Source organism: Falco peregrinus, chromosome 6 (assembly GCF_023634155.1).
Source record: "Falco peregrinus isolate bFalPer1 chromosome 6, bFalPer1.pri, whole genome shotgun sequence".
NCBI lineage: Eukaryota > Metazoa > Chordata > Aves > Falconiformes > Falconidae > Falco > Falco peregrinus.
The window spans coordinates 13,062,840-13,084,966 of NC_073726.1; the positions used below are offsets into that span (position 1 = coordinate 13,062,840).

Below are 22,127 nucleotides of genomic sequence, written 5' to 3' on the forward strand. Positions count from 1 at the left end.
AGATCGATCATGGTGACCTGAATGTAAGCCTTTGTAAGGATCGGGTTTCTTTCACACTAATACTTTTACATCTCCCAATAGAATTCTGTTCTCATCTTGACTCCTCACAACAGAGAAATTTTTAAGCTGTGAAGATGAGGGTAAACAATGTTGTGAGAGAATAACATCACAAAGCTTTTCTATGTTTCCATACATAACTGCTCTTCTTGCAGTTCAGCAACCCTAGTCCCTGGATATTACATCTAGGAAACACAGTTTTCAGCCACTTCAGCAAGCCACACACACACACACTCTCTCTCTCTCTCATAAATCTACGAAAAATGTAAAACTAATGCCCTATTTATGGTGATCCATGTGGACTCACCTTGGAACCTACAATACTAAACAATCCATTCAACATCTAAAATAGTAGCTCTAGCAACAGTTCCATGGAGCTCTGAAGGGTATCAAAATTCCACTTTCAATTTACTTGTCACTGCTGTTTCAGTTCAGCACTTGGATGTTCAGCACTAGCCTCTCTTCATTGTCTAAGGTTAGAAGGGTACAACCTGTCAGCACAGGCAACATAACCACTTAGCATGGGATTTCATCTCATGTACAGAGGTTTGTTAAAGGTTAGATGGTCTGTGCTATGACTGAATGTCTTCCAGCCCATTCATTTATCAATAGGCTTTTACTTCAGCAATAGTCACACTAGAAAGTTTAATTTAGATGGATACATTTTTTGTCATAAGATTTGTACTTCAATGAGAAGATGAGGTTTTTGAATTATTTTAAAAGGTTTTAGCCTAATTTCAAAGCAAAAATTTGTAATCAAGATCAGAAAATTACACTGAATATATGGGGATAAATCTGAGACACCTCAAAGTTAAAATTTCCTTTTCCCTTAGAACTCACATTCAGTTTTGCTGTTGTAGGTTTCCACAGCCATTTTCCAATAACATGAAAAGAAAACTTACATGGTAAGAACAACTACTCATCTAAATATTGTCCTGCTTCTGGAGGTGGTTTAAAAATTTGGAATCTCAAACTAGATCTAAGCTCCAGGCTTTAGTCCTGGTCTAAGCTCCAGCCTTTATTCCTGGTCCGAAAGAACTAATTTAAATCACCCGCAACATAACATTAATGTAAATTCAGGATACCATCAATCAAATCCTTCTCCAGGTTTGATGGTGTTTGAATGCCACCACAGAACCGCTAAAAACCTTCACTGACACAATCAGCCTGAAACTAGTCCTATATTCCTAATGGATTCTTCTCTTCTTTAAGTTTATGTTGAAAAATGCGAAAAATTGGTACCATATTTTATAAGTTGGCATATGAATACAGTCTCATTAATCTCCCAGTCTTCTCTCCAAAATGTGTTCCAGCCCTCAGAAAAACACTTGATTTAAGATACTAATTGTAAAAGAGGACACTATGAGATTTTGTATATATGCTAAAAGTCTTCCCTAAGTTAAGGGACAAAACAAAAAGCAGGCAATTTCTGTTACAAGAAATTCAGCACTTTTCCGACAGTTTTCCACTATACTTGGAAAAAGTCTTCTCTACACACTGCAGGAACACCCCATCCATCTTTAAATGCCATCACAGGCGTTCAGCTCTTTGCCTTACAACTCTTCCTTCACTAGGAGCAAAGCTACTAAAAAATTTTTGAATTAATGTTTGTGGCTTATAAAAAAAAATAAATCTAGTAATTATTGTTGTTAACCCCTCAAGACTCTGCAAAGATATCTTTCCATGGAAGATTCTTCACCTGTGAAGAAGAGACCAGGACAGGCAACTTTTCTTATTTATGGTACCACACAGCAGAAAATAATCAAGATAATATGAGAAGGTGGGTCTGCTGCTGCCGTGCACTAATCACCATCTTTGGTGCGAAATGCTCCTCTAAACAGTAGAAAAGTCACTGCAATATCATTTAACAGCAGTTGCCAATAAACAGTACATATATGATCTAGTGTCTTGATGCTTTATCCATTTATCCCTTTACCACAAAGAACATGGTTTGAACAAACATCATTTGTAGTAACACGCCATCAAGCACAGATTTTCTCACCTCAACTAAGAAGACAGTCACACACAAAATTAGAACAAAAATCAAGTTTTTGTGGATGGTAACGTATCTGAAATAGGTATTCCATGTGGTAACAGTACCCATGCTTTCAGCATCGTCCGTGAAGCATTCCTGTCAAAGAATTGATAAGACTGATAAGAATGACAATAGTATCTTTATACGAGAATTTCTGACACATGAATGCTGTCATTCGTTCTGTTAACTCCAAATAATTGAACTGCAGCATTCAAATTGGCTGATAATGGCTGGAGAGGAAGATACTGACTGGTGGAGTCATCTTTGATACAACAACACAGTTTAGAGATTATTTGAAATTTTCAGACAACACTGAAAGAAAGAGCCAAAGTTTGTCCAGCACTACCAGAAGCCCAGAAGAAATGGTGAATCGATAACTATTTTCTTTCAATGCAGATTATTACTGTGCTTTCAGAGTAAATTTGTAAATACTCTGAGGGGTTTATTTTTTGCTGGGATCAATAAAGCAAAGAAAAAATGGGCAGTGCTTCAGCAAATTATGACTAAATATTTTTGTAGACTTTTTTCCATCTAGGAAACTATTTCAGCAAATTTTCCTGTCCTGTGAAAATCAGCTGTCAGTTTGAAAATGAAATTATTTCATTATGACCAGTTGATAGTTATGAGAAAAAGGGAATTTTGGTCCAGTTCTTGGTACAAAAATCAACCTTAATTGCATGATTTCCAGCGCATCCATAAAAACAGAGTAAAATCCTGCTTACTACTCTGTTCATTATCTGTATCAGAATATAAGAGCTAAGTGATCTGACAAATTTGTCAAATTGTATTACATTTATTTTAAAAATTGTGCTAGTACTTCAAAGGTATTTTATTTTTCCAAGAACCTTAACATTTCAAATGTCAATTTTTCAGAAAAGTTTTAAAACAATGTTTTTCTATGTTCTGTTTTCAAATTTCATTTTAGCATATGTAATCTTAAAGGTAGATTAAAGTGCAGGAGATTAAAATTTTTTATTGAAATCCTTTACAGATAGCATTCAAAAACTATAAAAAAATCAAGGAAAATAATTTTTTGAGGATTTCAATTATTTCGAGATATTTGAGTTAAAAAAAATATGACAGATATTCCAAAAAGATACTCCACAGAGGAATACTGCATTATGAATGACATAGTCAAGTAGAAAAATATCTAAGGAGTATACTGCACTAAACTATCACCATATCAAAACCAAGATGAATGTAAATCAACACACACCTTCAAATCCTCTTCATTGATTTCATCAGTTATGTCCAAGACACTGTCTCGAGACAAGCGTCTAGTGTAGATATCTATCTCAGAAGTCAGGTTTGTCTGAGGCACCATAGACATTTTCCGAAATGTTGTACTTCCCTTTTTAGAAAAGTTTGGTCCATAGTTCGCAGAGGTGCCTGTCATCAGATTTAACACGGATTGCCTCCTCCGACCTTGCAGCATATGGTCAGTGTTCAGCATGTTACTCCGAAGCAGACCTACATCTCCCTGTTCCAAGTCAGGTACCAGTGAGAGCCTCCTTTCTGGTGGGTCATTGTAGCCATCTTCTATCCCACTGACCTGCATCCCGTTCTTCTGCACTACTGAGAACTTCCTACTTGCATTAAGAGGATTAATAATTATGGAGTTCTTCCTTTTGTCATTAAAATCTGATGTTTGTTTAAAAGATTGCTTTTTTATTTCATTTCGTGATCCCATGCCTTCTCCTTCAATGGAAAATCGTCGGAGAGTCTCAGTTAGAATTGAATTTCTTCTCTCTGCACTGAACTGATCAAAAGAATCAAATCCCATCAGCTCTGAGCTGAAGTCTGGCCGTTGGCCCTGAAGTTCAGAAAATGTTCCATAGAAATAGCAGCTCCCCTCGTGTAAAATTAATATTTTGTCAGCAATCTTTAAATGTTCCAGTTTTGAAGTAACCAAGATCCTAGTTTTATTTGCCATCAACTTGCACACACAGCTGTAAAAGATGGAAGTGTTAAAAATTAGATATTTTTTTTCATGATGAAATGTTCTTCTCTCTTTCACTTTCAATTTATTTGCTTTTACCTGCCCCACTCCCAGAATGAGCAGTCTTAGATGCTCCTCAGACTACAAAAGAAGTGGTAAGACTGAGATGTGTACAGAGCGATAATCACAGGAACCAAAAAAAGGGGGAAAATTTAATCATTTTCAGGTCAATCCAAAAAGCGCTGTTCAACATGAAAATGAAGTATTTCTTTTCATCTTAGGGCTACTTAGACCTTTTGCTACCAAACTTAAAAGTATTAGCTCAATTTCAAAACTTCCAGCTTTTGGCGGCGCGGATGGCAACATGTGCCCTTACTGTTTTGAGCTACAGCACCGGGACAAGCCAAAAGTCTCTGGCCAATGTGTTGCCAGTCTCTCGGTTAGTAGGCACTTTCAGGAAACCAGTCTTCCAGTAGATCACAAAAACAAGACAAAATATAGCTCTTTGTAAAAATTTATACTTACAATAGCAGGTAAGTTTGTTGTTTTTTTTTTTTAAATGAAAACCTTTCTGGTACACAGACATACCAGATATAAAGCCACGCACTCTGGGAGTAATAGATTATAGCAAGCTCAATATGTTGAGATGGAAGAGTGAGCAGTAATGCTCACACCTTGCCCAGGCTTGTTCCCAGCACAGTACGCTGCCCGCTGCTAACACAAAATACTCAGTCACAAGAATCCCTAAAAATAAACATCCCCAAAGGTGTAATTCTGATCACTTCAGTATTTTTGTACTGGTATTAAATTCCTGTTCTTGGTTTTACTTTGTGCTGCTTTGTGGGATTCTTAAATACAGTCTATCAAAACATACAGTACCTTTCAAATATCTCTTTTTCTGTAAAAATGTCTAAATGTCCAAAAGGAGAATCCAAGAGATACAAATCAGCATCTTTGTACACTGCTCTGAACAGAGAAAATGGAAATGACATTAAATTTCACAAGCCTTATAAAATTTCATAAATATAATTTTAAAAGAATGCCTTTACAGTTTTGTAAAAACTTGTAATTGATAAGACTTTTCTACAACATCAACAAGGAGATGGAGTTCAATGTTAAATGTGCGTACCAGACCCCTTTCAATAAAGCCTTTCCTTGCTGCAGGTCACGTTACAAAGTAACTTGGGTTTGCATTGATTTCTGTGCAATCCAAGGAACCTATACAGCGGCCTTTTACATAGGTTACACTAAAAGGTCTGTTTATGGCCTGAATCTAATGGTCCCCATCACTGTACAAGGATCACTTACATGAGAATTTAGTACCTACTGTAACATCTACCGGTGCCTGTGGGAATATTACATATATGAAAATAAGCGTGTAAAAAGACTTAGGTCTCAGCACTTTAGTTTTAAAAGTACTTGGAAATAACTTACAAGCAAGGACAAGTGTATTAGTGAGCCATAATCTTGCAAACATTACCTGAAATCGGGCTGTACAATATTTCAAGTTCAGGACATGAAAAACTGTTTGGAACGTTTGGACCCTAAGCTGTATGTGCCTGGACTTGGCTCACTAAGACCTAAACCTGTGGTTAAGAGGCTTTTTAAAAAAAAAACAGTTTCAACAGAAGTTCAAAAAGACTCCTTGCCTTCCTCTGCGAGTATGAAAATCATGATATAATATGAATCAGGGTACAATTAGTAAAAAAAAAAAAATCTGGACAGTGGCATTTTGGTACTTTCTAAAAGTACTCTAAAAGTGAGTTTTGAAATCATTATGTGAAAATATTTAACCACCAAGAGAAAAATCCCTCAATAATAACATGTTATGTTAATAAACCAAGCAACTTTATTGAAAAATCCTCTGTCACAAAGGACCTCACTGGCCATACATTACGATGTAGTGGCTGCACAACAACAAAAAGTTCATACTGTTCTTGGCACTTTCTTCAGCAAAGTTTTCGGTTTTCTCCTGAAATAATGGTAGCACTTGAATTATTGCTATAATTTGTATGTTGGATTTAGTAGCTATACATGACTGGCTTTAGGGTACGAGGCCAGTGAGCTAACAAACCCAAGGAATGCACTCTTTTTTTCCCTTGGTCCTTTCCTTCCCCCAGCTACAGCTACAGGCACTGACAGTGCTCTGTAAGAAAGACAAACCAGGTGATCTCCTGCTTCTCATGATGGCTGGTTGATGGCACTGCCAGCAGGGATTCTCATTTCACGTGACTTTGCACAGAGTACACCAGATACATGTATGCAGCCAGTCCAAAAAAATAACACCCAGGATATTGCCAGTGCAGATGGGTGCAACCTGCGGCTGTAAATCCTACATTTTCTCCTCCAGCTTTCTCAAAGCTGCATCTGCAACCCACACCTCAACACCTGCACACCTTGCCACATACTGAGCTTAGACTGGAGTCCAAATGAAATGTAAAGCAGATACAGCCACTGCCTTTAGGACATTTAATTGTTTTAAAAATAATATAGCTGACAATAAATATATCAATTGTATGACGCTCCAGTAAATGAGCTGTGACCATCTGAAAAGTGACAGACATGATTATTCACAGAATCTGGGAAATACTTCACGCAAATATTGCATTTTAAATGAAAATTAAGTGGGTTTTGTTGGTTGGGTTTTTTTGCTCTGCAAGCTTTGCCTGATCCTCCCCTCTGCTCTTACTTTACCACATAAACAAGCATCCATATGTCTTTTCCCTCTCACAAATCTGCTAGAAAGATCCACACTGAAAGCCTCTCTATTTTAATGAACCTATTTTTAGGCTCACACAGACATGCCCATCTTTCTTGGGATGCCAGTGTGGATCACTATAATGTGATTTTACTTCTACCCAGCACTTCCGAGCACGGGAACCAGCAAAATTTTCACTTGGCACAGAAATAAATTAGGCCATTTACACATCAGAGCTGTCATTACTGGATTTCTGATGATAGGTGATTCCGCTGAAACACATAGCTAATTTGTAAGACAAACACCTATGTTATTGTTCTGTAGACCTTCAGAATTACTTACTAACATTGGAAGGTCAAACAGGCAGGGCCAGACCATTATTCATGGGTACTGACTAGCCATTGCTTTCCCCTTTTTCTTTTTACAAGAGAAAAAGACCAAAACTATTAGCAACATTTTTTGAAACATGGCACTTTTTTTTCATTTGTCACCTGCAGACAGGGAGTATGTCATTAATCAATATAAAAACTGCTTTGTAGAAATGTCATAGCAGGGAAAGATCCTGGAATATTTCTTATTTGTATCTTTGTATGGGTTTCTTTGGTACTTAGAAAGCTACACTTAAAGATCAAAACCTCCAAACCACACCACGGAGGGAAAGATTCATCTTCAGGTCAGCCATAGCATGTATCTGACATCAAACTTTTAAAATTCAATAAATAAATATGCAGGTGTATAACAAACAATTGCATACCAAAACTCAGTTTTCTGATAGCAAAATGAAGTTCCTGATACACCTGGAGGATATTTATTTAGTAGGACTTGGTCCACATGTATTTAAATGCTTAGTCATAATACTTCCCTTATACATGAAACAGTACACTAGTTTGGTATACTTGCTGCTCTCACCTTGCTAGTGAGATCCTTGCTCGCTGGCCTCCACTCAGAATGATTCCACCTTCGCCCAGCACTGTGTAGTCTTTGTCTGGGAACTTGGAAATGTCCTGTTAAAAAAAAAATAAGAATCAGACATGTATTTTCCATATCCAAGAAACTCAAGCTACAGACTGGATGGAAGCACATTGTACAACAGTGTACAGACAGGTTAGACAGAGGTTGTAAAAAAAAAAAAAAAAAACACAAACAAAAGAAGTCCCACAGAGGTTTATTTCTTTCATTTGTTCATGTAATCAGAAATGGTGATAAAAGAAAATATATCATTTATCACAGGTAGCAATCACGAGCTGCAAGACCTCAAGAACAAATATTTGTCTTAATTGTTAGATCTCCATAAAAGCAAGGAATATACCTTTATATGATATCAATCCAAGACATTAACTGTTCCAGCTTTCTGTCAAGTAACAACGATAAATGCACTTGCCACTGAAGTTAGGGAGAGCAAGAAGCAAACTCTGGATCTGAGCTCTTCAAAACCCAGAGAAATTCATACTTCACCCAGGTTCATTAAAAAAGGCTTGCACAAAATTCCTAGCCAGGAATGCCAAGAATGCTCAAGGTTTGCAAAAGGTCTGGGAGCCAAGTTCCACTGCTTGGACTGGAAGTTACAACTTATGACTATATTAAAAATGAATCTTCAGCCAATGATGAAAACAGAAAATACCATTTCACTCTCACGTGAGACAGAGGAGGACATCCTTGTACCCCCCCCACTGGCAGAGGTGGCCAGAAATGTTCTTGAGAGAAGTATTTAGCACCGAAACCGACAATCCATGGAACCACAATTATTCATTGAAGGGGAGACAGGGAGAACGGCTTCTGTGCCTGAAGGCTGTCTAGTTTTTCTACTTTTACAGTTGCTCTAACAAAAAATACTAATTCTGCTTTCAAGCCTTACCTTGGCCTATGTCCTTAAGCCAGTACAGTGACACCACTATCACTATGGTGATGGTAGTTCCAGGGGCATTTTCCCCGAATCGGGCTGGATGACCTCCCTGTGTCCCAGAATGCCTAGGTTGCCAGCGCGTATGACTCCAGGGCAATTTGCCCCACATGGAGCTCAAAGCCCCAAGTATCCCCGAAGGCCCGAGTGTCCCAGAAGCTGCCAGGACCTTCGTGCCCTGCTTGGCAGCACAGGACTGCCCCTCTCGCTGCCTGTGCACACCCTCCAGCTCCCAAGGCAGGGATCCTCCACAGCCAAGGAAGCTGACTGAGGCATCTGGTACCAGACAAAATCAGGTCCGGTGCTTTCATGCTTTACAAAGATTTTTCTTTTAGTGCAACTTCTGGGGGAAAAGAAGTGGCACGCAACATTCCTCAGAAAGTGAGCTTCAGGGAGCAGGCTTTAGGCAGCAAGGTAGAGGTAGCTTCCGGAAGAAGTAGCCTGTTTTGGGGTCTCTCTTCCCCCAGGTAGGTGAGGGGCAAGCAGGAACTCAGCTGTCTGCATGCACTCTGGAGCATCCACAGAAATCCTGTGGCTTCTGGGAAAAAGACTAGAAGACGTGTAAAGCACTTCCAGGGCAATACAATACCACCTGGAATTCTAAGTTGAGCTCCTCTCTAGAAGTTCAAATTGCATACAAAGTCAGATATAATCCAATTTTGATCACCCTGCTGTAATTTTGACAGATAATCACTCTCTGTTGGGCAGTCTTTTGGCATTCCAAGTCTCTGAGGTTTTGCAGAATAAAAAAAAAAAAAAAATAAATAAAAATCCTTCCAGAGAAATGTTTCCTTCTTCCTCCCCTGTAAATTGCTCTGACCTCAGGAACAGATTGAACAATGCTGTTCAGCCCTGGATCAGTGACAGATGAAAGGTCCAGCCACTGAAGGACTAGAAATTGACTGCCTGGTCTGTCCGGAAATGGGAGATTCTCCCAACTTTTTAATTTGATAATAGCATTTGCTTCCTGACTTAGAGGATTCTGACCTTAAAATCAAGATGCTCTTACGTATGGAAAATCTATTGCAGATGATTTTAAAATTCTTCTCATGTTAACTAGTTATTTCCCTCTTGTAACAGGAGAGCCACACAAGCAAAATCTCAGTACTAACATAACAGCTCGGGTATTTGCAGAAAGAGGGATGTGAAAAACAGTGACGGCAACATTTTTAAAGGAAGATTTTCTGAATGTGACAGAATTGTCTTCCTACAGGTCATGAAATATTTAGAGAGAACATGTGAAATTCTGGCATAAAAGCTTTTCTGGCATTTATTTGACATGACCTGCTCAGATCACCTGTGGTTTCACTATGCATGTGGAGTCATGTTATTCATCTGTAACTTTGACATTCACCCAGTATCTTCACCTGAACACTGGGATTTGGTGGCTAATTATCTAGATATCTAAGTGATTTCAACTGTTTCCCATTTCTACCAGTACTGCTGCCTGTAATGGTGCTGGTGCCATTGCTGTTTCCCGATTCTACTTCTTCCAAAAAAGCCCAGGGAAAGAACCGGACACAGCCTGTCTTCTGCAAACTGGGTAAAATCCTAGCCCTAACAAAATTAATTCCAAGGTTCCCACTGTTTTAAGTGGTGGTGGGATTTCATCAGATACATTTCTTTGCAGGTGTGTCAACATGGAATTTTAATCAGACTTTTAACGAGTTCCCCTTCTGCTCTCTTCTACCCTTCACCTTAGGATAATATATGGCATGGAACATACAAAGAACTTTTCAGGCTGTAATTATAATAATTAAAAAATGTTTAGTAATTTCTTTCAAAGGCGTAAACAGAGTGATGAAGTCCAATAGACACACAATGCTATTTGTTGGAACATGCATTACCTATTGTAAAAAAGTACTAGGGCTGGTCCAAATACATCCTTGCTGTCATTTTATGCAGGAAGTGAAATCAAGCCAGGGACAAACCTAATGTAATGATGCTGAACAGCACAAAACCCAGCATATTAACGAAGTAGCCAGCAGATTTTCTTTAAGATTTCTAAATGCTTAAATTGGGAAACCTTTTGGTAACTACTCAGAGAAGAAACCTCCCGCAGTTCCCACAGACATTAATTACTTTCATGGGCACTCCTAATATCAGGAGCTAACAAATCTCAAGTTGCACACCTAAGGAGAAGGCAATCCTTTTATCCGTTTGCATTTTTGCAGTGTAAATGTAGTATTCATCTACCTCAGCAGCAAAGGGATGACCTTCATAATACCTTTGGGCTTGATAAGGAAGAATATAGCCAAGACAGTTTAAGTTAACACCTCTTTTCAGAGAGAATAGGAAATACGGTCTCATTATAAAAAAAAAGGAAATCTCAGAACAGACTTCACACTTCAAGTCTTTTCTGTAGAGAATGTTTGTTATCAAAATAATTTGATAAGTCATTAGCAACAATTCAAATAATAAAGCACGACAGAAAAAAAAAGTCTCTAAGCACCATGCCCATTGGCAAATAGTTGCTTTATATATCCAAGGCTATTCAAACTACTGAAGCAGTTCTAACGACAGAATATACATATTTCACTTATGGAGCCCATCTTTCTTCCTTAAATATGCCCTTAATTATTTGGCTTTCAATCTTCCCTCTTCTGTGTTCCCTTCAAAAGATAAAACAGTCGTGAAACTGATGGAACAGAGCAGCGTTCTTGACTGCCTCCATCTAAACTTCACTAATGCTTTCCTCTACTCCTGTTTTTACTATGGTTCCAGTTTCTTTACCATCTCCATCCCCTTCCTTTTCTTCATTGGCATTAACATTTACCATGTTTATTTTCACAGTTTCCAGAAAATCCCCCCATTCACACTGCTGCCTCCTTCTCACCCACCAAAATTCTCCCTTCTCCATTTCCTTCTTTCTCCCTGTGTTTTAGAAAAGCTGCCTCTGAATACACTTTGCAATTCCCTTTCTGCAGTATGGGCTATTTGCAATAAATTACAAGAAAAATACTGAAACCTATGTTGTATAAAATGTGAAATAAAGCTGAACACAAGTTAAGCAGAAGCAGCACCAAGGGTTTCAAGCAGGAGCTGCAATACTGTTCCACCCTGTTTGGTAATTTTGCTCTTTAGTTATAAGAGAAAAATTTACTGTTACCTCCATTCTCACTAACATGATTATTTGTGTACATCCAAGCAATCATATTCAATTCTTCTATACCAACAAGGCAGAAATGGAACTGAAACAAACATTCAGAATTTAATTTAGTGATTACTAAAAATCTTTAGATAATGAATTTGAAATGTCATTTTGCAGAAAGCATAACTTTGAATTTGGCCTGATTTTCAGTAAAGAAATCACCTTGGAAGTAAGACAGATATGAACTAAACTGCAAAATTTGAAGTTTTAAAGTTTTGAAAACAAGTTCTGTGTTTCAGGCTCATACCTACTAGTGAACATTCATGTTATTTTTTAAAAGATGAAGAATTTTCAGTAACTTTTTATATCTTGGCTTGTTGATAACCAACTTGAACATACCTGAGCCCTCATTTTCCCAGGCCAGAAGCTAGAAAACCAGATCTCTTTAAAATATTTCAAACCAGAAATTACTGTTTAAATTTTTATTTTATTTAGGTAACTCTCCTCTCTCTCCCTGTGATTCCTATGCCTATGAAACTGAGGCTTTCGTTAGATTTCAGTTGAACCATTTATGAAGGATACATGATCCAAAAGCATAAGCTTTGTTTTCACAAGAGTTTGTGACCTTGAGCAGAATGTCAGGTTCACCCAAAACTCACATGAATGCTGGCAAAACACACTTTCTCTATGGTGAAACACTCCTATGGTGGAAGAGATTTTTGAAACATGAAGTAGTTGGTATGCCGCATGTGGGTAGGTTAAACACAGGGTGAGGGAATTAAGTACGATTCCAGAAGTGACACAGAAGATAGGACAACATCCAAGGTAATCAGTCCAGAGCCCTGTACCTAAGACAGGCAGTGGGGTGGGAAGAGTTCTCTTGACTGAAACAGGTTTTTAACTAAATGATATCAACACAGAACATAGCAGAGGGGCTCTGTTAAACATACTGATCACTGATAAACTTCTTGAAGTCAGTGCATTTGGGAGTTATTTTTTTTTCTCTAATCAAGATGCTCCCCTGCTGTAAAGAAACTGTGCTAGCCTGTTTACTTTCAGTTTCCCCAGGGAGCTCACGATGTCAACATCTTCACAGCTGACCTGCCCATGATTTTGGGCCACAAACAAGAATTTCAGTGAATCTCAGTTAAAGGAGTTGGCTCACACTAGCACAAGGTGGAAAAAAGTATAAAGGTAGCCAACTTCTGGGCTGTAATGCAATGCAATGGTTGTAGTGGGAAATGCAATGGCTGTAGTGGGAAATTTTATATATTATGTGGACTTGCTGCCTGAAAGAGGCACTTATACTATTTTAGCTGTTTACATTAGGATGAGACGAACTTCACCTTGACATGCCTGTTGCTCTCTCCAGCTATGAAGACAGGCTAAGTAACTTGCTTTCACGTAGTTTACACTGTAGACATGAATCTGATTAGGTAACCCAGCCACTTTTTAATATCCTCTCTGTTCCAGACTTGAACCCTTATTGTTCCTCTCTTCCACATGCTTTGTAATCTGGCAATATCCCTTGTGAAAACCAGGCACAAAATTAGGGCACAAAATATTTCACTCACCAACAAAATAACCTCTCAACTCCTACTGATTTAGTTATCTGCCAAAAAAACCCCACCCCAAACCAATGAACAAAAACAAACAAAAAGGAAAACAAAACCCAAATCACCACAGAAAAAAAAGAAGCTGGAGCAGTACAGTGGGATGCAAGGATATGTTTCTGTTTCAGGGAATCCCTGACGTTGAAGTGAACTCATCACCCAGGGATGGATGCCATTCTTTGCAAGGAGACATCAAACACGCAGGAACACAAACCAGGGTTTGGCATATTCACTGTCTCTTTCTTTAGTTATCCTTTCTATAATTTAAATTCTTAGATGAAAATTAATCTCCTGCACTCCCTGTAAAACCAGCTCAAAAAACACACAGGATCTGGCCACAGATTTATTTAGTACTATTACATGGTTCGATTTCGCATGGAAAGACTTGCTCTATTTGCATGCCTTGTTAAACATTACATTCGTGAGCAGCTGGTGGCTCTCAAATCAGAACATGTGTTTACTTTAAGAGTGGTAATCTCTTAAAGGTAGTTTGCCATTATGTGTTTATGGCCTCTTAGGTAACTATTGAAGGATCAAATGAACTAACTAGGTGGAAAAATATCTTACATTGCAAAAAAGGTAAAAATGGAAGTTATGGAAGTATAGTTTACAAAACTTATGAATTACTGCACCCCTTCAGATGGGATACAATGCTTGTTTATTTTTTTACAAGAATAACTATCATGGGCCCACTTCTGCTGTCTTTACTGGAGGAATGCATTCTCTTAGGATGATTTTGTTCGATGTTAATAACATTCAGAAATGAGGGTTCCTGTTTCACCTGTCCAAAAGTTTTACTTTTTTAACTTAGCAAGTGCTAAAAACAAACAAGAATCCCACACCCTGTGTATAGTAGGCTATTAATACTGACTTTTCAACCTAAAAATCTGAAAATCAAGCCACATTTCTTCCCCATTTTCCATGACATCAGTTATAAGGATTTTTCAAACCCAATTGGCTGCTACTACAAATTCCCATTTATATTCATGTTATCCATACCATGATATTAAAACAACCTTCAATCTCCAGGGAAGTTACACTTGTGGAATTACTTCAAATTTAGTAGGAAGTTTCCATAGACATATAAACTCATCTAGTTTACATCTCCCAGTAGCTTTTGTTATTGAGCAATGAGAGAAAAAATAATTACGCAAGATCATTTCTCAGTGTTAAATTTCTTCATCTTTGGTCCTTTATTTGAAGTGCCAGGCAAAAGTTCCCCTTCTCTTGCTAATTGATCTTTATCATGAATGCGATGAAAAGTGCTTGATCAAAAGGGTAAAACACCTTGTCAAAAAAAGAGAAAAAAGGTAGTATAAACTGAGGCAGCACCATTTCATCTTACCTTACTTTTCAAGTACCTTGAAGCTTGCCTTTGGGGACCGTCTTTCGGAAATGAGTTCAGAATCTGTACCGATTACATCTTGGCTTCTCTCTATCATACCATGCCAATATAAGATTTTAAAGGTAACAGATTTGAGATAACACCTGCACACTCAAAATTAAATGCATTGTGCTGGTTTTGGCTGGGATAGCGTTCATGTTCTTCACAGCAGCTAGTACGGGGCTATGTTCTGCGTTTGTGCCGGACACAGTGTTGGTAACACAGGGATGTTTTCGTTATTGCCGAGCAGCGCTTACGCAGAGCCAAGGCCTTTGCTCCTTCTCACCCCACCAGCGAGGAGGCTGGGGGTGCACAAGGAGCCGGGAGGGGACACAACCAGGAGAGCTGACCCCAGCTGACCAAAGGCATGTTCCGTACTGGATGAGGTCATGCTCAGCGTGTAAAGCTGGCGGAAGAAGAATAAGGGAGGGGACATTCGGAGTGATGGCATTTGTCTTCTCAAGTAACCGCTGCACGTGATGGAGCCCTGCTGTCCTGGAGATGGCTGCACACCCACCTGCCAGCTGGAAGTGGTGAATGAATTCCTAGCTTTCCTTTGCTTGTAAGCGCAGCTTTTGCTTTACTTCTTAGGCTGTCTTTATCTCAACCCACGAGTTTTCTCACTTTTACTCTTCTGATTCTCTTCCCAGTTCCACCAGTGGGGAGTGAGCAAACAGCTGTGTGGTACTTAGCTGCCAGTTGGGGTTAAACCACAACACTCACTCAAACAATATTTTAAAAAAAGCTTCTGAATAAAGGACAAATGGTAAGGACTACTGATCTGTGCTGGAATGGTTTGATCTAGAAGTTGAAAGCCTTCACCTTCCTTATTTGCTAACTGGGACCTTCATTTTAGAAAACGTGTTAAATAAGGTACTCACCTCCTTGCTTGCTAAAATATTTGCTATTTCTTGAGGAAAGGAAAAAAGAAGAAGAAAGCAGTGGAGAAGGAAGAAGCAGCCTTCCTCCTATGCCTTTTTTGTAAAACTTTTTTTTACTGTGATGTTTCACAGAATGTATCATCAAATTTAAATGTACTGGCATTCATTTGAGTTCAGCATCACACAAGAATAAGGGCAATGTCTGCGTACCGCTTACATCTCACTGCAACCGTATTCAGTTTGTGCTAGGCTTTCAGAAATAATTTTTGCCAGTAAGGCTGTTTCTGTTGCATATCAAGAACACTAAGGTAGCTCTTAATAACGGTCCCTTTATCTCATCTCCAAAGCAGTCTTTCTTTTGTTCTATCACCTTCTACCGCTCTTCTCTTAACCTCTGCCCATTTCCAAACTCCGGTATTTAGAACAACATTGTAAAACACAATTTTACCTCTCCTGATGCCCTACTTACCTTAAAAGGAAAAATCTAATCAAGAAATGTAATAATTATAATCACGTTCTGAATCACTTTACACATAAAAAGCAGGCTACACTACCATGGAAATACACATATAAGCTATACAAAAAGAAGTTTAAAAAGTACCTTAGGCATGCTTTTAATGATGCACACAGAGACACATTTGAGAACCCTTCTCATGCTTCTTCAGTATTATATGTCTATACAGTAACATCATGAAATTATGACAAGCAGTGGTACTTAGACCTAAAAAAACTCCCTCACTGAGTCTTTCATTGTGGATGCTTTCAACAACTCATCTCTCATACATTTGTACAGGGTTGCCTTTGGTATTCCCCACATGCCAGAGGCAGCTATGGAGCAGAGCTGGGGGGACAAAAGACCATGAATGAAACCTATATACTGCTGCCACATGTGTGCCATCAAGCAGGACTACATTCAAAGGAACATTATTAAGACACACACTTCCCATGCACGGAGTCACAAAACAGTATCTACTGTATGGCATGATTCACTGCATCTGACCATTCATCAGTCACAAACCTACGTGATGGGCACCAAGCAAGACAACTAGTTATACATGAGAAAAAAGGACACTTGAGAGACATGTACACCTTAACTGAGCCAAGCACAGACTGGCATCCTAATGTATTGTGCACTACACAGATTTTGTCAAGTTATCCTGACAGAGTATTTACAAGGGATGCGGTTCTCCAACATATCATAATTTGTTTTTTTTTAATCTTCATCTTCTGTTTCATGGTATGACATCATGAACAGATGTACTGGCACAACTGGAGGGTAGGTGAATTGCAGCAAGGCAACAAGAATAAGAAACCGAAGGCAGAAATTTCTTAAGCTAAGTATACAAGCCAAGGAAGTAAAATAGGTAGCTACCTGAACTCTTTGGACTAAAAAAATGCCCATTTTAGTGTTCTAAATTGCTATAAACTTATGTAATCTCATAAAAGAAATTAAAAATTCCTTTTGTTGCTCATAGTTTCATTGCTTTCCAGTAATGTTCATTGTAAAAAGATGGTTTATTCTTTAATGAATTTTTAATATTGACAATTACTTTTCATGGTTCCATACACAAAGAGAACAAATGTAAAACTGCAAGAGTATCTTTCAGAAAAACATCAAAAATCCTTCTTCTATCCAAGCAAAAACTACCAAAGCCCACCTGTATTTTTAGGTAAAAGTTAACATAACCAGATTTGCTGTTCTTCAGGGCTCTACAGAATAAAAATCTAATACACAACACATTTTAACCTCTAAATAAAGATCTGATTTCCTACACAGTGAGAATTTTATTCTTGGACACCTGAAAATATGGAAAGCTCTGTGAAATATTTACTTGTGCTTTCCATCTTTCATCATTACTTTGAAATAAATTTATCTCAGGTACTTAGGAACCCTAAAGAGGCTGTGTAACTCCTTAGCAAATCAATTATGTACCCATCCAAAAAGTCAGGCAGAAAAATGTAGCACCGACTTTTCCAAAAATTATCATACACCCCAAATTATTTGAGTTACACTTGTTTAATTAATTTACATATCTCCATACACCTAAAACTAAGTGCAGAGCACCTTGTATGATGTCATCCAGCTTCAGTGTCCTGTTCTGCTGACAGACAAGAACAGGCTATTATTCACCGTGTGTCAGGAAGCCCCACAGCTATGTAGATGGTATGACATGACCCACATGGAGTAATCTGTAGTAATTTTTTTCACTAACAAAGAGTAGAAGACATCAAATCTAGGAATCATACTACATCTTCAGTATGCTTCCTTTATAGGGTGACAGTGGAGATGGCAAAGCAGATGGGGCATTTCGCAGGTTTGTTACTTTTTGCAGTAGTCACACATCTATTTGCCCACTGGGTCAAAGAAGATGGCTTTGTATTCCCAAGAAAGTTTTTATGAGCATGGAGCTTGGAAGTAAATCTCACTTAGCCACTGAAAGAGCTATTTGTAACTGACTTGCAGCATATGTGCAATAAAGAAATAAACACCCTTTTATCACTGATCCTTGGTTCACCTTGAAGAGCCCATATAAGAACTAGACTTAGCAACAGCCCTGCATTCGGGTGGACTATATAACCACCTGGGAAAGTTGAAGAGAAGGGGGCAAAGTGAACTGCCTCAAGCAAAAACCCTCTGGCACCTCTCCTTTCTGAAGAATGAGAACACACACAACCCCAATCCAACAAAACACTAACCCTTGTCATAATAAACCCCTAAAAGGTCACACTGGGGAATAAACAGGGAATTAATATTTGAAATCCATCCTTCAACCGGCCATACTAAGTCCTGTTTAGTAACTAAAATGCAAAAGCTAACGAGACTAGAAAGCATAATAACAGCAATAAGGTAAGTCATTTGGCTGCCTTCCAGATCATTCCACCTTCTCTTCAGGCCAGCCCAATTTATTTATTCAGTCCAAAAGAAAATATCCTTATAAGTACCAAACTCGATCCCTGCTAGGAAGTGAAGCATGCCATTCTGCACAGAGCTGAGCCAACACAGATCAAAGCTAGCTTGATTGAGCCTGTTTAAAGAACAGAGGAGCTGCAGCCTACCAAGAGACCAGGCCTCCCCACCAACACCAAAACAACGAGCTGTCCCACTGACACCGAGACGTCCCACCACCACTGAGACAATGAGCCATCCCACCAACACCGAGACACCAAGCTGTCCCACCAACACCAAGACACTGAGCCATCAATTAACCACCTGCTGCTCTAGGGTCTGGGTTGGGAAGCCTCTTTGGGCAAGGACATTTTTGAACTGCTGAAGCCAGTTGTTTCTTGGAGCTTTGGCATTAACTACAACTTTTACAACCAAGGTTAAGGACTGCTCTCTTCAGAAAGCCTGACACGGGAGCTGTTAATGCTCCTGTCTTCAGACGCTTTCAGAGAAGATTTCCAGTAAACCACAATCCAAACAGAAGCTGAAATAGCCATAAACATATAAGGAAAGATTACTTTATCGCTTAACTATAACCTGCTCTGAGATAAAGCACAGCAACTTCGTCTTATTTTTAAACAGACCGGCTATTGTTTTCTTGCTTGACTGGCGCTAAACGAAAATACGTTTCACTGTGTGGCCTAAAGACAGATCCTATTCAGCACAGTTAAATATTTTTTGTTTTCATCTACATGTTACAGACAAAATGCCTGATCTTAAGGCACCGCTGTAAGGGTGCAAAGGTCTAAAATGCTGGCTCCGTTTGTATCTTGCAATGTGAAAAGATACCTTTACCTGCACTACCCTCTGGCAACATCAAACACACACAAGGACATTTCCACGTCATTGTACTAATTGTGGGCTACATGTCACACAAAGATCGATCCTGCAATCATTTCCAGTGTGAGAATTTTCAACATGCACACAGAAAAACCTAACTTCAGTCAAGATTTACCTCTAAATAATTCAGGTTTCTGGCACAAAATTCTAATTATCCCTGGAGACATTTTTGAAGTGCAAAAGAAAGGAGAAAAACAGGTTAATTTCCAAGACTGTAAGGAAAAGCTTCTTTACAGGGAAGAAAAGTGAAGAAAATGTGTAGGAACAATAGTTTTTACATAATTTCTTTAACATTAAAATGTTTACCCAGGCTTCTAACTAGGAATGAAGACTGAGAAGGCAGACACCTTAGAATATCTGAGCCAGGTTACTTAGCTCCCATTATGTCAACTACCAGAACCAGCGCTGTCAGCTTATGTCTCAAGGAGCTGGCAACAGGCTGACTTGCAATTCCACAAAAGTGGGATGCCAGGCTGAGTTGCTTGAATCTCAGAAATGTCTTGTTTACTTAAAACTGTACTCCTTGACTTTTTCTTTGGTTTTTTTCACTTGGGTTGGGTCACAGGTCTTAAAAGAGTCCTACATGACTGACCTCTTCTAGTTGGCAGGCTTTGATGACGCTCTTGTATCGGTATTCATCATAGGATACACCAAAAATTATGTTTTCTTTTATTGTTCCAGGCATGATCCAGGAGACTTGAGGTGAAAAGGATATCCTTCCACTGTGTTTAACTTTACCCTGCGAAGGTTCCAATTCTCCCATTATCAACATCAGAAGAGAAGTCTGAAAAATCATTGACTCTTGGTTAATATATCAGAGATCTGTACAACCAAAAGAAATGCTTGCTAAGCAAAGTGAAAGTCACTTAAATGGTACATTTGTCTTGTAAAGACTGTCCCTACAAGTACTGATCTAGCGCAAGCTGCAATTCGTGGAGATTTTCATGAAACATATGGTTCTGAAAGGCCTCTGAAATGAGAGAAACTTCATTCCATGAACAATCCAAATTTTGTAAGGTATCTTGTAAAAAAGGCATGCTGCTGCAAAAGTACGCAGTTTTATTTAAACTTCCAGTAATTTTATAAAGTAAAAGTGTGAGTATCTGTGAGACACATAAAGACATATAAAGTATTAGTATTTATGGAGAATGTTATTTGATTTTTAACATCAGGGATTATTTTGTGTTGTACAAAGAACAAACAATTCATGTTTACAATTCCACCAGTGTTTATAAGCCTTTTATCTGTATTGCCTTGAAAAATGCAATTTCTTTGTGTATGTATGTACAATTGCTCACAAACTACTCAGTGATCTGAATTTTCCTCTGTAACTGTTAACTCACTTACGTGAATACATGACCTAAGTAAATTTACTATTTCCCTTCATAAAAGAATTGATTGCAATTTCAATACTGACATGTTATAATTTCAAAGTTAATCAGTAGCTTGTAGTAACCTTGTCACACATCACTGGCTACTAGATCAAAGAATAGAATTGAGAAATACAAGGAAAAATATGTTACGGAGTCATTCCAGTGGTGTTCTTATCAATAATAAACAGTCAACAAAGCTGGGACGTAACAGTCAAAGATCTAAAAATCTGTCTAAGTCACAGTTTCATGCTGTCAAGCCCAGAGATCCTTTGACAAGTTATACAATATGTGGGGGGAGTCTCACAGGATTCTTTCCATTATATCAGAATCTGAATTTTCCAAAATGCTGAGTAAGAAGTTTCTGATCTTGCAAAGGACAGCCACTTAGTATGTTTTGCACACTGGATATTAAAGTACTGTATCTTGTGCCGCATAAATGGAAAAAAAAAGACAACAAACTAAACCAAATCCTATCTAATACCGAAGCAGTATTAAAGAGCTGATGTCAGGCTTCATTCTGATACAGATAAATTAAGTATACTGTCTGTTTCACATACATGACAATTCCTGGAATATATAGTAACAGACTCAAGCAACATGAACGAAACCTTAAATTAAGAGGGTATAAGGGAAGAATAATATTTTTTTTTTGAGAGAGAGAGGGTGGTGTAAACCTTATGTTATGTAAATCTTTCCGACAATATTATAAGCCTTTTATCTTTTTTGCCTTGAAAAGTGTAGTGTGTATATACTCACACAAACTGTTCAGTGTAACCTGAATTCTCCTCTATTTCCTAAGTAGCTGAATAAAGGAGATATACATATGTCCTTCAGCACTTTCTAATTGACATTTTTGTACTGCAATTATCAACTTTAGCAATAGCCACCTGAGATTATCGGCAACATAGGAAAGCTATTCTGTTTAATTCAGAAGTATCACAGTAACATGCACCTCAACATATCAGCTTGAGGACAACCTCATGTCCTGAGTCCCTTGCTCTTTCCTATTGGTATCATTACTAGAAATAATATCAAAGACTTGATCACATTTAAATAGATGGATCCTTTGCCATTGACTCCAACAAACCAAAGATTTTTATCCTGTGCAAGTGAAAGAAATCAGAATATGTTCAGCAATAATTTGTTAAACAGGAAAAGTTGCCAAACACATAATCAATGTTTGTTTTGACTTTCACATCTCTTCAGAAAAACCAGTGAAGATGAAAGACTCATCTAATTACTTGCTGTTCAAAGTGAATAACAATATCATAGTTCAACTCATTTTATATTAATGAGGTTAATTGGATGCATTATCTGCAAACTAAATGTACTGATAAGATTTTGGAATTCTAAAATAATGATTAATCTAAGC

The 22,127-nt window shown here is 38.2% G+C and overlaps 1 protein-coding gene across 1 annotated transcript in view; it reads right to left on the reverse strand.

Moving 5' to 3' along the window:
- CFTR (CF transmembrane conductance regulator) overlaps window positions 1-22,127 on the reverse strand; it is a 91,800-nt gene that overhangs the window by 38,585 nt on the left and 31,088 nt on the right. The window contains exons 11-15 of the mRNA XM_055808629.1: window positions 19,975-20,166; window positions 7,639-7,733; window positions 4,911-4,997; window positions 3,309-4,041; window positions 2,060-2,188 (exon numbers count right to left, since the gene is read on the reverse strand). Coding sequence (XP_055664604.1) covers window positions 2,060-2,188; window positions 3,309-4,041; window positions 4,911-4,997; window positions 7,639-7,733; window positions 19,975-20,166 — 1,236 coding nt within the window. The remainder of the gene's footprint in view (window positions 1-2,059; window positions 2,189-3,308; window positions 4,042-4,910; window positions 4,998-7,638; window positions 7,734-19,974; window positions 20,167-22,127) is intronic.